The 17,295-nt window shown below is 37.7% G+C and overlaps 2 protein-coding genes across 2 annotated transcripts; both read left to right on the top strand.

The window, feature by feature from the left end:
• The first annotated feature begins 1,011 nt into the window (after positions 1-1,011).
• LOC101310568 (U1 small nuclear ribonucleoprotein A-like) lies at positions 1,012-3,674 on the top strand. Its single transcript, XM_004290755.1, has 4 exons — positions 1,012-1,347; positions 1,835-1,928; positions 2,418-2,506; positions 3,098-3,674. The coding sequence occupies exons 1-4, from the start codon at positions 1,090-1,092 to the stop codon at positions 3,389-3,391; spliced, it is 735 nt and encodes a 244-aa protein (XP_004290803.1). The 5' UTR covers positions 1,012-1,089; the 3' UTR covers positions 3,392-3,674.
• Positions 3,675-4,599: 925 nt separating this feature from the next.
• On the top strand, positions 4,600-10,063 carry LOC101314541 (poly [ADP-ribose] polymerase 2-like). The gene is made up of 17 exons (XM_004292615.1): positions 4,600-4,683; positions 4,755-5,037; positions 5,145-5,257; positions 5,344-5,425; positions 5,738-5,974; positions 6,227-6,346; positions 6,531-6,586; positions 6,872-6,941; positions 7,680-7,729; positions 7,918-7,980; positions 8,390-8,470; positions 8,622-8,732; positions 8,867-8,942; positions 9,076-9,218; positions 9,472-9,545; positions 9,711-9,813; positions 9,971-10,063. Exons 1-17 carry the CDS (start codon positions 4,600-4,602, stop codon positions 10,061-10,063), a joined length of 1,839 nt encoding a protein of 612 aa, XP_004292663.1.
• The last annotated feature ends 7,232 nt before the right edge of the window (positions 10,064-17,295 follow it).

Below are 17,295 nucleotides of genomic sequence, written 5' to 3'. Positions count from 1 at the left end.
CGAAATAAGTTTTAGATAACATTTGGGCCAATACCTGTGGCCCTTTTTAAATACGAAGCCCATGTAGGGTGGCGAGATCTGGCAGCGCGCGAGCTAGATTTTTGTAAGGATTCTGATACCCCGTGGGATTCAATGTCCTCGCGAGATCCTTGTTTCAGTTCGCGTAGGACTCTGCAGTGCATGGCGAGGTAGAAAGGGGCTGTAGCGCCTCGTTGGATAAGACCGCTTAGTGTTCGAGTTCGCATACGACGCTACAGTAACGCTTTGCGGTGAGAGAGACCTAGGCGAACTCTTTTTTGGACACGTGTTGTAATTGCTGAGTCCGAATGGATTTGTGATTAGGTCTCTGCCGATTGCTTGCGGATCGCTATATAAGGGAGCTTGAGGATCTGGTCTACACACACAATCAAATCATACAAAACAACTACAAATCTTCGAGCATCCTCGAAACCCTAAAAGTTCTAAGCGCACCTCGCCTTAGTTCTCAGATCCCTTACGGATTCGTCCTTTCTTCCTATTTGTTGCTCTGCTCGCTCTAACAGTGAGTATCGATTCACAGGTGACAAGAGGTTTTACTCGTAATCCCTCATCCGCGAGGTGGCATCGGAAACCCCTTTCTTGCTTGTTTAGAAGTTTAGCGCAGCGCACTTTCTCCTCGTCCGCGAGGTGGCACGCCCCGCAACCGTATTTTTACTTTTGCGCCATCGAAGTCCCGACTCTGCCCCTGCTGAGACGCATGGCCAAAACAAGTCTACAAGTGGGGCAGACGGTGCTAGAATTCTTCTGAAAGGTCCTTAGTTTGAACCTGAGTTCATGGAAAACATCCCTTGGGGCGAACGCTAAAAGTTTTGATGTGCAATGTTCTTGTCGGGTCAGGCCTTGTGTCGTGGGTATATCATAACTCAAGTTTGGGTTAAGCCAGCCCAAACCGACTCGTTCACCATCAGCCCAGCTCATCTCAATCTATCACTGCGCCGTTTAGGGCATATCAACAGCCTAAGCTAAAGGCCTGGTGCAGCGTGTACTTGATTCAAAGCCTCGGCTAAAACCCCTTTGTTCGGGAAATCAAAATTGTCAGAGAGAGAAGCCATGGGAGAGAACAACAGCGGCAGCGAAGTTCCGGCGAATCAGACGATCTACATCAACAACCTGAACGAGAAAATCAAGCTCGACGAATTGAAGAAGACGCTGCACGCCATGTTCTCTCAGTTCGGGAAGGTTCTGGATGTGCTGGCCTTCAAGACGCTCAAGCACAAAGGCCAAGCTTGGGTCGTCTTCGAGGACGTGTCTTCTGCCACCAATGCCATTCGCCAAATGCAGAGCTTCCCTTTCTACGACAAGCCCATGGTAATTCGAAATCTTAATCTTCAACTTACCCCTGCTATTAACTTGAATTGAATTATGCTGTTTCACACTAGTTACTGTGAGTTTTAGGTATCAGAATTTACATTTTGTTAGCTTTGCGGAATTCGGTTAATTTTAGGTGGAGTTCATATAGAGATATAGCAGCTTAGTTTGTTGTTAAATTAAATTGATAGGATGGAAATTAAAATGTCTAGGAAATGCAGATATAGGGATTGGGGCGGGTTGGTTCAGCGCAATTGATATGGTTGTTGTAACTTACTGGTTATATTGCTCATAAGTATAAGTCTGTAGTTGTTGTTAAAAGAGCTTATGTTCGTGTCATGTTGTCTGATGAGGCTAGTCATGTGTTCTGTATCGATTTCTCAGTTATGCGCACGGTAGTTATATATCGTACACTGAATTTTGATCAGCATAAGTATTATTTTCGTTTATTTGATTTTTTTGTTGTTGTTGATGTTGGTTAATGCAGAAAATACAATACGCCAAGACGAAATCAGATATAATAGCAAAGGCCGATGGTACTTTTGTTCCGCGTGAAAGACGAAAGAGGCACGAGGAGAAGGGTAAGGCTTTCTGATCTCCTCTCCCTCTTGTAGATTGTGTGCTTTGTTTTTGTTTAATACTGTTTGGAATGCTTGCAGTTGAGGTATGTGATGGGTTTGTGGTTCTGTTGTGTGACTGTGTCTATGTTCTCTTCTCTAGCCACATTCTAATGATGAGGGGTTAGGAATATCATGATAATCAATTCAAACAGACTTACCAATCAAATATGTTACATTCCACAAACTATGTCTTTTCCACAACAAATGATGCCAGGGTTTTGGAATGTCATGATAATCAATTCATTTGACTAACCAAGTAACATGTCATGCTTTTATGTATGTATGAGTGTCATATTTTGTAGTTGCCATACCCTGCATATTGCTGTGTCTCTCTCTTGTTTGTGTGTGCGCATTATTTAACTATCTTATAATATGATATGTTGTTTAAAGAAGCTATTTATATATAAAGGATATATAGCCTCAATTAGCTTAAAGTTCGTTTTTCTGCAGGGAGAAAACGGAAAGAGCAGCAGGATGCTAACCAAGCCGGAATGGTTCTCAATCCTGCTTATCCCGGTGCCTATGGTGGAGCACCTCCGGTAAGAATCATGTCTGCTGTTGAAGGAGAAATCACTTCTTAGAATTTATCTTTCTTAAAATCTCAATGTTTTCATTTGGATATCTATCTGTTTAATGTTTGTGTATTCGTCTATTGGTCTTCTTTGAGCTGAAAACTATTACAGTTGGTTGTGAATAAACGGTGGATAATAAGTGTTGGGTAGTTAACATGTTTGTAGAACAATATACAATACACATATCATTACAATGATCACAGACAAGTATCCTTAATGGTTTATCTTGTTCAAATTTTGGTTGTTTCACTGATGAAGGGTCATCTGATAAGACAAAAAGCAGTGATGGAATTGTGAAATTAACTGTTCATCTATTGCAGCCTTTGTCCTCTGATTGGGCTTGAAAATTGTATTACCCCATTAAGTAGGTGTCTAGGCTCAGGTTTAAGTTCAAGTTTCTCCTTCCTTGCAGAAACTAATGAAACTTTTCCCATCTTTAAACTCTATAGGCTTTGTAGCTGTTGTGAAATTGTTATCATTATACAGTTCTAGGAGTTACATTTTGAGCATCTTCTCTTATGCAATTCTTAACTCTTTGACTTTCTCTCCACCCTGCAGCTCTCCCAAATACCATATCCTGGTGGTGTGAAATCTATGGTGCCCGAGGCCCCTGCTCCACCAAACAACATTCTTTTTGTTCAGAATCTTCCTCATGAGGCGACTTCCGCCATGCTGCAAATGCTCTTCTGTCAATACCCTGGTTTTAAGGAGGTTAGAATGGTGGAAGCAAAACCAGGTATTGCTTTTGTGGAATATGAAAATGAGATGCAATCAACAATGGCAATGCAGAACCTCCAGGCTTTTAAGGTGACACCACAGAATTCAATGTTGATTACATATGCAAAGAAGTAGACAGTAGGATTTAGGTCTTTGCAACTCGGATGGAGGAAAGTTGCAGTCATGGATCCTCTTGTTAAATTGGTTTAGTGATGTTTCAATGTATTAATATTGTTGGGATATATTACAAAAGGGATATGATTTTTAGGGTGGCCCTTTAAACGTTTCAAGTTTCACTGATTTACCTTTGAGTTGGATTCTGTTCTGTGTAATCGTAGCTGGTAGCTTGTATCTGAAAGCAGGTTTAGTTGTGTTCCGTTCCTGATAATCAATGAATGGGAGAACAGTCTTGCCCATTAAGACATGCATACTACATGATATTATGTATTTGGTGCACATATCACGTTAGTCCTTTTTTTTTGTTTCGTCGAAGATTCAAGCACATGTTCTGATTAGAACAATAGCTTTTCATCTTCTTCGTCAATTGGAAATGTGGTACCAGGGTTACATAAAGGGTCGACTTTATCCAAGCTTTTCATCTATTATTTCGTGTACAAGTTTGATAAATCGACTTTTGTTTGATTCAAACCCTAGCTTGTGAAAAACGTTTGCTAGGAAGGGGAGGAAATACCTAAATTGCTCCCGGTCCTAATTTTTTTCGGTACTAACAAGAATTTGGTAAAAAACAAGAATTTAGTAAGATTATAGAGGAATTGACTCAATAAAGAGTAAAATTATATATAAATGGTGGATTTCACTCTAAAATACTATACAAGATTACCTTTCTCATTCCTAAATTGACTCTTGATTTTGTATATTTTTACTCTAAAAAAAGTAAAAAACACTGCCCCGCCAAAGAGCTTGTATGAGTGGTATTTTTCAGGCTTGTAAAATAGAGCAAATATAGTAGCTAATGATGCATTTTTTGCTAAATGATGCTTGTTAGAATGCATAGATTTTATAGACATGCCTAATGTTATTTTAGGGTGTTCTTACAGTATGAGGTTTAGGCACAATGTCCCTCTTTATATTCTGAGGTTTCATTAATGGTTATGACGTGAGGGCTGCCGTTTAGCCTTTGTAATTAAAAAAAAAAAAAAAAAAAAATTAGTCGTAGGAAGCTCAATTGCAAAAAAAGAAAAAATAAATAAAGAGTGAAAAAAGAAGAAGCTTGCTGTGGACTCTTTTTGGGGAAAAGAAATTAAAAACCCACTCCTCGACTCCCAACTCCCGCTTCAAAAAAAACCCCTTTCTATTCCCTCAACCGCTTCAAGTTGTCTCCAATGGCCAACAAGCTCAAAGTAGACCAGCTCCGGGACCAATTGGCCCAGCGCGGCCTCAGCACCGCCGGAACCAAGCCCGTCCTGGTCTCACCGCCTCTCCTTCTTCTCTATCATCTCACTATTCCCCTCCGCCTCTGATTCTCACTTCCCTGCAGGTCTCGAGGCTCGAGTCCGCTCTTCTCCAAGACAACAACCAAACGGCAGACGCCGGCGACGGTTCAGTGACTAAAAAAAGGGGACGGAACTCCAATGAAGACGAGGATTCGGCCGCGTCGGAGAAAATCAAGGCGACTGAGAAATTCCGGAGTATGAATATCAAGCAACTCCGCGAAGAGGCAACTCTCCGCGGAGTTGCGGCTACCGGCTCCAAGAAGGAGTTGCTCGAGCGGCTTTGTGAAGATTCCGGGAAGGATTCCGATGACATTGCTGCAACTAAAGGTATGAGCTTTGGAAACAGATTTCGATTTCTGTGTGATTTGTATGATAGTTCAATGCGCAATCTTAGTGTAAGTAATGTGTTATGCTGCGGTTGTTTGTAGCGAAAGAAGAAGGGAATGACAGCAAGGAGAAGATGGTTACTGCTACCAAGAAAGGTTCGGCGGTGTTGGATCAGTGGCTGCCGGATCACATTAAGACACATTATCATGTTTTGCAACTGGTGAGTTATATAGTGTTGAATATTGGACTTAATGAATCGATTGCGTTTTGCGGATGGTGAATGATTAGGTCATGTTTTTGGTGCAGGGTGATGATGTGTATGATGCCATGTTGAACCAGACCAATGTTGGCCATAACAATAACAAGTTCTTTGTGCTCCAAGTTCTTCGTGAGTTCTTTTCTTGTTTCGTTCAGCATATTGGATTTATGTAATACTTGAAATGTTTAGTCATTCTAGGTTATTAGGTTGTTGTGATTTGGAGTCATGGCAATACATATGGGGTTGGGATGGTTGATCGAGCACTTTACTCGTTCAAGCAATCATGTTCACCGAGAAATACATTAAATGAAGTTTGATTTTACTATTTTAACCGTAAGATCTATGAAAAAGATAAGCTGTCATCTGCTCCTGTGACTCAATGGCATTTTCCTGTTACAGAAGTAAATATGTACTTATCTTTCCTTCTGAATTAATATGCAGAATCCGATGATGGTAGTAGTTTCATGGTTTACTATAGATGGGGGAGAGTAGGTGTCAAGGGTCAAAACAAGTTACTAGGCCCTTACACCCGAGACAAAGCAATCGATGAATTTGAAAAGAAATTCTCTGACAAAACCAGGAATGATTGGTCTGACCGAAAAACATTCCAGTCATTCCCAAAGTGCTATGTGTGGTTAGAAATGGATTATAGCGAAAAGGAAGGTCAATCAGCTGTGAGTACCTGCTGTCATCTTTTCCTGTTGCATAATTTTCTGAATGGATATACTTTTTGGGGCCTAGTGCTACACTGTTGGCAATCTACTGAGGACTTTGAGCTGTATACCCATTCATGTTATGTTTATCTCAAATTAAAGACTGATATAGTACATTGCCTCTGTGAATAAGAGTGTTGGGGTAAACAGGACGGGTGGTAAAGTAAATTAATCTGCTTACTCCTTAATAGCACTCACATTGATTAACAGGTTGCAGAAAAGAATGGCCCAGCTTTAGTAGCTCAACCTTCGGAAATAAAACTTGATCCCCGTATTGCAAAGTTTGTATCTCTTATCTGCAACGTTGCCATGATGAAGCAGTATATGATGGAAATAGGTCAGTACTGTCATATGGTATTGGTTGGGAAATCTAAGATTTGTTTGTATCATATAGGACTTACATCCTTATAATATTTCTTTTTTGACAACTTCAGTTGATTTGTTAAGTCTATCCAGTTAATTGTTATGTGTATTGGTTCCCTTATTTGGATACTTTCTTGAGCTTCTTCTTCTTTGAGTAGGATACAATGCTGATAAGTTGCCACTGGGGAAGCTGAGCAAATCAACAATTCTAAAGGTAAGCTTTTAGCTTATGCACTGAAGTCTCTTCAACTTTGGAGTATGTTAATTATTTGGTTGTTCAAGTATAATTGGGTTTCAATTATTAAGCTGACTACTGAAAAAGGATATATCCTAACATGACCGTCTGCACCTTCTTTACATTAACACAAAACAATTGAGAACAATATTGTTACTGGGTTTGTTTCACTACTAAATCTTAAACTTCATGAATTGTGCCTCACCTTTTTTTAGTCAGCTTCTCCATAAAAAGTGCACTGATCTTTTCTCTAATACAATCCAGGGTTATAACATCCTGAAGAGTATCGCTGATGTGATTGACCAGTCTGATAGAAGAATGCTTGAACAATTAAGTGGGTAAGTACTCTCTCTCTCTCTCTCTCTCCTCTCTCTCTACACACACACACACACACACAGTCTACTACGTACGACCTACCGTACCGAACCGTACCGTACCGAACCCGTAACGGTAACGGTAACGGTAAGGTAAGTTAACGTTAACGTTACTTACGTACGTAGTTAGTTAGTTTACCGTTTACGTTACGTAAACGTAACGTTACGTTACGTTAACGTTTAACGTTTAACCGTTTAACCTTAAACGTTAACGTTAACGTTAACGTTAACGTACGTACGTACGTAGGTAGGTTAGTTACGTTACGTTTACGTTTACGTTTACCGTTTTACCGTTTTACGTTTTACGTTTTACGTTTTAGTTTTAAGTTTTTTAAGTTTTTAAGTTTAAGTTAAGTTAATAAGTAGTAAGTTAAGTAAAGTAAGTAAGTAAGTAACGTAACGTAATTAAAGTTAAAAGTTAAAGTTTAACGTTTAAGTTTTAAAGTTTTAGTTAAGTTAATTATACTACTTCGTACGTACGTAGTACGTACTACTACTCTCTCTCTNTATATAGTTAGTTAAGTAAGTAAGTAGTAGTACGTCTCTCTCTCTCTCTCTCTCTCTCTCTCTCTCTTCTTCTCTCTCTCTCTCTCTCTCTCTCTCTCAGTTGATTGAGCATATGACATACACAGGATCACTCTTCATTTATTTTATTTTACTTTAAGAAGTCATTTGATTTGGATATCTGAATAATGCAGGTAATTTTGTGATTGATACTCCTCAGAAGTTGAAGCAAAAGTTGGAAATGGTAATCCTTTTTATATTTTCTCTTCTATGTTGCTATAGTTCTTCTTGCAACTTCCAGAATTTGATATTTAAGGTTATTGTCCTTGGACACAACTCTTGTAGCTTATCAGCGGGATGCTATTTGTGTGGCAATAATTCTGTTGCTTTTGATGATAAGGAATATGTTTAACTCCTTCTAACTACTTGAAGGTTGAAGCACTCGGTGAAATTGAAGTTGCAACAAAATTGTTGAACGATGATACTGGGACACAGGTATTTCTTGTTTTATGGTTATTCCTATAAATTCGCTTGCAACTTTCCTATTACTCGAGTTTTTGGGTATTGTTCAGAAAGTTTCAGGATGAACTGTATAGATGAAATGCAGGTCTATGGATATGGTCCTAAGTCCTAACCTGTAACATTGATTTGGTTTTACTCTTGATAGCGTGGTACATGTATGCCTTCTCCATTCAAAGTTCTTCATGTTAAATCCAAGCCTTTTTTTTTAACTCATTTTCTTCCCATTATATATCTTCATTGGTGATGCCAGTATGAGACAATCTCTTGATTACTGACAAGTTAGCTAACTTGTTTATATTTTTGCTGAGATCTAGTAATTGTACCAATTTTTGCTGGGATCTAGTAATCTTACCAACAATTGTATGTATCTTTATTTATGTAGGAAGATCCCTTGTACTCTAATTACCAGAGCCTCCGCTGTGATCTGATACCGCTTGGCGCCGATTCAGATGAATTTGATATGGTATGTATAAGTTGTGTGCTGCAGAAGTTTATAAAGAAGGGTTCAGAAGTTTCACTATGATGAAGTATTTAGTTAATGATTTATTAACTGCTCAATTTGATCTTTAGTTCTAACTTTTGACTTTGTTTCTTTGTTTTTTCCTGTGTCTCAGGTTTCAAAGTATTTGCATAATACCCATGCAAAGACGCATTCAAATTATACTGTTGATATCGTTCAGATATTTCGTGCATCGAGAGAGGGTGAAGCTGAACGTTACAGAAAGGTTAGGATGGGATGATCTATAGGTTCCAGTTTGGAAAACTAAGCAACTATAAAAAAAATTCCTATTAATCTTGAATATCCCAAAAGTTTAGCATTTGAAGTGCAGTCTAACTACGTTTTTACTCCTATGAGCAGTTTTTAAGTATGAAAAATAGAATGCTTCTATGGCATGGCTCTCGTCTCACAAATTGGGCTGGCATTTTATCTCAAGGTGATTCTGTTTTATCTATTTATTAGTTCTGCTCAATATTTGGTGGCTGTGCGCTTTTGTTGCCACATGCTGTGAATAATTTAGAGATAACTGCTAATGGATTGATTTAAATGTGTGTGTCATGGGATTTCAGGTTTGCGCATAGCTCCACCTGAAGCTCCCGTAACTGGTTACATGTTTGGGAAAGGGATTTACTTCGCCGACATGTTCTCCAAAAGTGCAAACTATTGCTATGCTAAAAATTCTATAAAAGCTGGTGTGCTGCTGCTGTGTGAGGTATATTTCAAGTTTCTGCCGTTAACAAATAAAACTTTCATACCAAAAGTATCTGGTATTATCAAATTATCCTGCTGTCGATTTATGTGTGATTAAGATAACAAACAGTATGAGAGACTAGTTAAAATTCCCAACGTCTCATCTATTAATTTTGATATCCCACAGAAGGAGACTGCATCGCATGTATACCATTCACTTTTTTGCACTGGTGCTGAAGTGTTCTAATCAAATTTTTCAACTGTGTTTGCCTTAGGTTGCACTGGGTGACATGGCTGAGCTTTTAACTGCCAAATATGATGCTGACAAGTTACCAGAAGGAAAGCTAAGGTTGTTTTCCTATCAGACACTAAAAATACCATTGGTGGCACTTTCTTCTGGTCACATTGTTTCGGTTATCTCCCTTTTTACTAAGCTTAGTCATGTGTTGCATGCATTAAGCAATTGGCTAAGACTAATTATCATTATGGTCGCTTCTTAAACCTAATTTTGCAGCACAAAGGGAGTTGGTGGAACTGAACCAGATCTTTCCGAAGCTCAGTTACTAGAGGATGGTGTTATGGTTCCCCTAGGAAAGCCAAAGGAGAATCCACGCAAGGTAGAATACATCATTTCTAAGAATTGTGTGGGCTGTCAATATTATTTGGACCCATATACGACCTCATTCTAAAAAGAAAATACTCCTATTAGTCCTAAACGACTGCTTCATTTTTACTGGTCTGCTTTATCTTATTCCCTTTATGTTCTTCTCGCAGGGTGCTTTACTTTACAACGAGTACATAGTTTACAATGTCGACCAGATTCGGATGCGCTATGTTGTTCAAGTGAATTTCAATTTCAAGAGATAGCCTCTAGATACGTGGTTATTTCTATTACTGGTTGGTAGCTCAGCTTTTATCTTCGTTATATGCAGAGCATCAATCTATAATGCATTCGTCATGTATATTACTTTTCTTTTCTTTGGTAGAGAAAGGGAGAGGTAAGGTATAGAAGATGATATATTGAGGAAACAGTGTACTTATCTGTGGTAATCAAGTCATAATTTTGCCAATATCTAATGTGCTTTTCACTTTGATGTTGCTTGAAGAAAATGCAATTGATAACGAGTATAGCAGATCCTCGGTATGCAAGAGCTAGACTTGTTTGGTTTATCCATCTGTTCTTCTTTGGTTTGTTTTTTCTGTTCCATTTAAACAAATTGCTATATTTTAGTACTGCTGTACTTACCAAGGGGCAAAATTCGTACTTTTAGAATATGTTCTAATTAACGGAATATTGAAACCTTTATAGATGTTTTAACTTTCTGTATTTGTAAAAATTGTATATGTTTGAATTCTATTTGTTCGAGAAGTGATTTAAAGTTATTATTTATGGGTGGAAAACATTTCATAAGGAAAAAGAACATGATTTCTAGCACACAGTGTGCTTTTAATTGAAAATAATGGTCCATTAGAGCTTGTTTTGTTTTTGTTTCTTGCTTTCATATTCGCAGAGATATAGGTTATTACGGTTGAAGAAGATGGGAATAGAGATATAGAAAGTTAACAAAACCACAATTGAAATGGGCACCAAGACACCAAGAAAGCCATACCTCAAGTACCATTTGTATTGTTGTTCTTTTTCAGTGTTTGAAGCAAACTGAAGTCAAACACATCCATCAAGTATGTAAGAAATTTAACTTGTGGGAAGCAATATAGCATGATTGAAGACCCCTAAACTCTGCAAAACTTACATGAATGAATTATGAGTGTTTGACCAAATAAAGCATTTACTACTACAAGAAGCACAACCTTTTCAAGTGCTGTGCTTACACGCCAGTATTTATGTTCCTCCCAGACTTGGCTAAGATTTCCATAATGACCTCACCCAGAATCTATGTTCTTCTCCCTAAACTCAGTCTTGTGACCTAAGGGTGACTCCTATTTTCCCTTTGCTTCACTCATAGTGCACCAATTTTCCAGAAGGATTATAACTTTGGGTTTCAGCTAAGGGCGACCAAATCTGACATTATTAAGTGAAGGCTGATGCTTGATGGTAGTCAAAGTAAGCTGCTGGAGCAAAGCATGGTTTACCCCAGGTTAGGTTCCTTGAGAAAATTAGCTATGGCTTTAATTTTGGGGTCTGCTGAACCCAGGAGGAAGAGTGAAAAATGAGAAAGCATCATGACTATGGGGAAAGTGGAGGTTTATGCAGTACTGGGATTTGCTGTCACCACATGAGATATATGAATCTTACTTTCAACTTTATGTCAGTTTGGTTTACCCTACAACATTGAAATGAAGGAGAACATAGCAATGAGACTAGCCTACAAGGTTCAACACACACTCCTTTTATCAAGTACCATAGAAGATAGCTTGCAAACCGCAATTTCTGATAATAGGGTACAGATCTTATTGCAAGTTTCATGTCAAATCTATAGTAGCTCGATGATGTTGGAGTGAGGTAAAATGGGGTTGTGCATCAAATCGCCATTGAAGTTTTACTTTTACTTCACTTGGCTCTTTTGGGTTTTGGAAATTTCACTGGCATGCTTACTTCATTATGTTCAAGTGTGCCGAAGTTCGTAAGAAAACCGCTGTATGCTCAACATCACAATAGATCATACACTAAGAATAATGAGTATTGGTGCAATTTTTGGAGCTTGAGAAAACTAAGTGAAGTAACTTAAAACCTCACGAGATGGCATTCAAACCTGTCTAGTTGCCTTTGTGCTGATGAGGCTAGTTTCCAAAGCCAGGTGCACGCCTGCTGCACAAGCAAGCTTCTGCACAATTGCACAAAGGGTTTCGTTTTCCATAGCATAGTGAGCTAATGCTTACACAGGGTTACTCTGCTCCCACATACATTATCATAAGTAGCTATGACATAATCTTGATGATGATAATTTGAAAAGACCAGAAGGGAGGGCATGAGTTTCTTGCTCGAGAGTCCTTAATATTTATGATAGCACCATAAATTCTGGGGGAAAAAAAAAAAGCTGATGTCTATGAATCTTCGTATAGATATGTAGGGTGAATCATGAAGAAGAACTCGAAACTTAAATACCACACTCAAAAACTTGTTCCCAACACGCAAAGCCCTACGTGCACTCTTACATTATTCCCATCTTCACCTTCCCATGCTTGCATTGCACTCACTGTATACAACATATCAAATCCAATCCCACACTGAAATTATTCGTGTATTGTTTTCTTCTCTGAAGAACTTAAAGGTTCACCCAACTGAGGCCCTACCCAGTAGAGCATCATGGCCGTTGATTCTTGATCCGAGGATGGATATCATTGCACTCAAACACTGATCTGGTTTAGAGGGTAGTGTTTGTCTCTTCTCTTTGTGCATTGTATCCTTTGAAGAAGCAAATTGTGATAATAAGGCAGACATGACTCTTTTTTTGAGTCTCCTCAGAAATATATGTATTCACTACTTTGGATTTCTTCGCGTATAATCATGATGGCATGGCATGGCCTTTGGACAAGACCTTGAATTAATTTACTCCTCTGCTTCGTCTCACCATGACATCTAATTAACACACACCGAGAACCCTCCTCTCTCTCTCTCTCTCTTCTTCGACCTCTATCTCTTTGTTTGCACTATAAATACGAGCTCTTCTTCCTTCTTCAACCTCACAACTCAACCATTTCTTTCTCTGTTTTCTTGGAAGTGTTTGAAGCCATGCAAGGTTGTAGAAGGTGAGGGTTCCTCGTTGGAGAAGCAGGGCACGTGCAAAACCCTTCGGCTAATACTTCAGCTGAAAAGCTCTTGCACGTGCTCCCCTTCTCCAACATGGGTTCCTCATCTAATAATGCATGTAGTCTCTGCCTCAGTGCTTCTCTTCCAACGTTTCATGCAACTTCCCCAGAAGCTAGCAGGTATTGCAGTCACTGAAACTTGTTTCCCCTTCTGTCTAGGTGAGTATTAGGGTAAAATTAACTTATAGTAAGTTAGTAACTTCTTCTGTTCTTCACTATATTTGTTTTTTTTTTTTTGGTCAATCTTCACTATATTTGTACTAACATATTGTATTTGCAGGGTACCAAAATATATAGGACAACATGTTCTGGGGAATTCCAACGTGACGAACAACTGGGTTGACAATTGGAAGTCACGGATTTGAATCATGATTGCTAGTTTCTTTTACCAATAAGGCACTAACCAACTTTGTCCAATATTGGTGGAAACCATGCTCAAATGTGTGTGTGTGTGTGTATGCATATACTACAATGAATGGTAGTAACTAGTAAGTCGGTAACAATATGACTTTTCAAAATGATTTCATGAATGAAGAATACAAAAACAGTCAAGTCTATATATGCATGAAGTCTCGGAGATATCATAACGATCAGGTCGTGAAATGCATATGATTTTTGGCTTGAAAAGAAATATATTCAAATTTGTGTTCTGGACTCTATAGAACTATCGAACTTCATGAATTCAACTAATGTGACTGTAGTCATCCAATTCTGATTCATATATAGCACTCAGATCTTCAATATAAATACAGACTTGGCATTTAAATTTGTGTGACGTTTGGAGGATAAATAACAAGGTGGCGGATACTGCTGTCGATTTCCTAGCTTGTATTGGAGGGCTTTGTAGGTTTAGGGCTTTTTTTTTTTTTTTATTAAACAAATATGTGAACAAGAGAACAAAGACATACAACGGAAATCACAATGTACATGTTATTGATAAGAATGAGATGTTAGTGGAAACCGAAATAACTGGTAGGAAATTTCTTGGATTCGGTTGGTGAATATTTGGTTCATTTCTTGTGTTGTGTACAATATTTATGTCAAATTGAGAATTGAATATTAAGACATATATTCACTATATGTCTAGGATCTTGACATATACATAGGTCTCCATATCAGTGCGAAAAGTTATTGTTTTTAGTTTGAAAATTCTAATAATGTAAGTATTCTAATGGGATGCATCTCTAATAAAAATACTTTGTTAATTCGATATTGTTTAGTATTTTATTGATTGAAACTCTAAATAATTGTTTTCCTCTCACTAGGGGGAAGAAAATGAGATTTGATCACTTCTTACAAAACTTGCTGCGCTTTTAAGTGATATATTTTTGTTGGTACGACGATGAGCATTTGATGCTGGGCGTAGGGCTGAGCCTCCCAGGCTGGGTTCTAAACCCTTAAAAAAAAAAAAAATAACATTGATGAAGTTATTACATCTGTATTACCTCAAAGTAAACCCTATTTGACTAGTGTTCTGTGCAAGTTTAGGATTCAACTTGCAAGGGATGTTTACATTTTGGATGGATTTTGCTTGGTGATCATATGCAGAATGTGAAGGATTGATGTATGTTCATTCGATTTGAGAGTAAAGATGTATGTATACCACACTCAAACCCTTGAACCCAACACGCAAAGCTCCGAGCCCTCTGTTACATTATATATCTTCCCAATATATATTGAACTCGATCACCATATACAACATTTCCCATTGAACATGAAATATAATTGTATTAATTGCTGAAGGATCTAAGTTCATGAGCAGCCTAGCTCCAAATTGGATCCCCATATTAAGTATTTATGTTCATTATTCCATCTCAGTTCTTCACTCTATTTGTACCAAGTACTAACCATATTACATTTACAGGGTACCAAAATAGAACAATATGTTATGGGGAACCAACTTGATGAACAACTGGGGTCTTTTGTACCTCTGGTTAGTGTTGTATTAGGTTGTACTTTTTGGACCATCTAATACATTGCTTCCATTGACCAAAAAAAAACTTGATGAACAACTGGGTTACCAATTGGAAGTCACAGATTAGAATATGAATGCTAGTTTCTTTTACCAATAATCAACTTAATTTGTCCAATATTGGTGGAAATTAACCATGCTCATTGTGTGTGTATACTTATATACTTCCACAAATGGTAGTTAAGTCAGTAACATACGACTTTCATATGGATTTTATGAATGAAGAATCCAAAAACGAGTCTCTATGAAGGACCTGTTATTTTAAATAACAGATTTCCATGTATATGAATGTTGGAAGGAAATGAGTGTATCACTGGGGCTTATGACCGATGACAGGAACAAATTTGTATGTGATTTTTGGCTTGAAAGAAATATTATCAGATTCTTGTTTGAGTTGTTTCTATATTCCTATCGAATTTCATGAACACAACTTAAGTGACTGGTCATAAGATTCTTGTTTATACTGCAGGTTATCATGAATCAATGATGAAAATTGCAGACTTCACATTTAAATTTGTGTGACATTTAGAGGATAAAATAACAAGATGTGGATACATGCATTAATTTTCTTGTTGGGAGTTGTCTGTAAGTTTGTTTCTGGATACGCAAATACCTGAACAAGCTAGCTAGGACATAAGGTGTGATTACAAGATGTTGATACAGTATACAGACATCAAGTTTCTTGTGTTGTTGGGACTTGGGAGTGGTTTAGGTTTGTTAATACGTGAATACAGACTGTGTATATTATTAGGATTAAAAATGAGATGTTGGTGAAAACCGGTATTACTTTAATTTGTAGTGGTTCCAATTTTGTACTCAAAGTATTTAGTCGGTTCCTTTGTCTGTGATAGATTTTTACTTTTTAGGTCGAACTAATAATTAAATTCATCATCGGGTGAAGTATCTAAGTTCATGATCGAACAACCTAGCTCCAATTAGGGACCCATGACTGACAGGTTTATATGAATCCATGATTCAAGGATGCATATAACTGCACTTGATGCAGTAATTATTAGTGTTTTGGAAGTTGTTGTTTTGTCTATAAAATATTGTTGGGAAGTTTAAGAAGTTCATTGTCTTGCTAGCTGTTAGGAAGGCTGGACATGAGACGAGATTAGGGTCATCCCACATATGCCTCGGACATTGCACACGAGACGAGATCGGGACGAGCCTTACGTTTTTAAAACTTGATCCCACGCAAGTCCTGTATCAGACGGGACCGGGACGGGCCCAATCTCGCCACCTCGGCCTAATATCAAAAGCCCAAACTAGAAAATAAATACATAACTTTACCTGATAGTGATACCAATAAAGATTACATCATCTTAATCCATAATTCATAACTAAAACTAAACTAGAATAACATCAATAATCCACAAAATAACCTTTCTGCATGCGCCTAACTGAGTTCAACTTGGATAAGCATGAGTCACATGATATGTATATGATGTGTACCAAGTGTATATATTTCCAACCCCAAACTGAAACGAAAGTTTGAAATTTCTATTTGAAAAGTTCCGAACAGATGCTCAAAACAAAGCACAACCAAAAGCCATTCAAAACAATCTGAGTTCAACTTGGATAAGCAAACCTTTCTATGTTTTTGTCTCCACTTATCTGATCGACTTCTCTCTCAAATACCACAAATTTTCTCTTTGCACGAACTTGGCTGGTAGGCTCCCGAATCTGCACGAAAGAATTTTTGTTGTTCCACATTTATGCGCAATCTAGAAAACGTGGGAGAGTGATACATAGTAACCGCAAATCCGTTTTTGAAGGAAACTAAAACTGTTATTGACGTGCTCGGTACCGGGCATGCGATAATTAAGAACCTTTTTTGACAATCGTAGTATAAGGCAAATAATGTTCGATCAATTCGGGGACTAAGGGTGCTGCTATCATGTAAAAAGTCAGGAGTTATCAATACAAATATATACAAATATTCATTTACAAATATATATATGATACAAGATAAACATGGGGGTTTTGAGATTTGTTCTAATGTTCCTACTAAAAGATAAAGATAAAAGCTAAACTAATATATACAAGTGATCGACTTCCACACTTTCAAAACCATATTCCAGAAAACATAAGTATAAACCAATGAATTTTAATCACATAATCGAGTTATCACCAAAGAGAAACACAGAAGGGTTCTAAATACAAGCCTACGAGGTCATGCATTTAATCGGTTCTTCTAAATAGTCATCCAAGCTAAAACATCTGAACTTAGAACATTTTACATGTTGTTGCTATCAATACTATTAAGTATCTGTCTACAAACATGCAAATTATTACGTAAAAGAACGAACCCTAACATGCAAAGAGTTTACGTATGACGCTTAACCATTCACATGCA

The sequence above is a fragment of the Fragaria vesca genome, linkage group LG2 (assembly GCF_000184155.1).
Source record: "Fragaria vesca subsp. vesca linkage group LG2, FraVesHawaii_1.0, whole genome shotgun sequence".
Lineage (NCBI taxonomy): Eukaryota > Viridiplantae > Streptophyta > Magnoliopsida > Rosales > Rosaceae > Fragaria > Fragaria vesca.
The sequence above is the reverse complement of the archived record's forward strand: the minus strand, read 5'-3'. Positions and strand labels throughout refer to the sequence as shown.

Coding starts and splice junctions, on each gene's coding strand:
- LOC101314541 (XM_004292615.1), top strand. CDS start 4,600: ATGGCCAACAAGCTCAAAGTAGACCAGCTCCGGGACCAATTGGCCCAG. Junction 6,942..7,679: donor AAGAATGCTTGAACAATTAA/GTGGGTAAGTAC, acceptor TGAATAATGCAG/GTAATTTTGTGATTGATACT. Junction 9,219..9,471: donor GTGTGCTGCTGCTGTGTGAG/GTATATTTCAAG, acceptor TGTTTGCCTTAG/GTTGCACTGGGTGACATGGC.
- LOC101310568 (XM_004290755.1), top strand. CDS start 1,090: ATGGGAGAGAACAACAGCGGCAGCGAAGTTCCGGCGAATCAGACGATC. Junction 1,348..1,834: donor CTTTCTACGACAAGCCCATG/GTAATTCGAAAT, acceptor TGGTTAATGCAG/AAAATACAATACGCCAAGAC. Junction 1,929..2,417: donor AAAGAGGCACGAGGAGAAGG/GTAAGGCTTTCT, acceptor GTTTTTCTGCAG/GGAGAAAACGGAAAGAGCAG.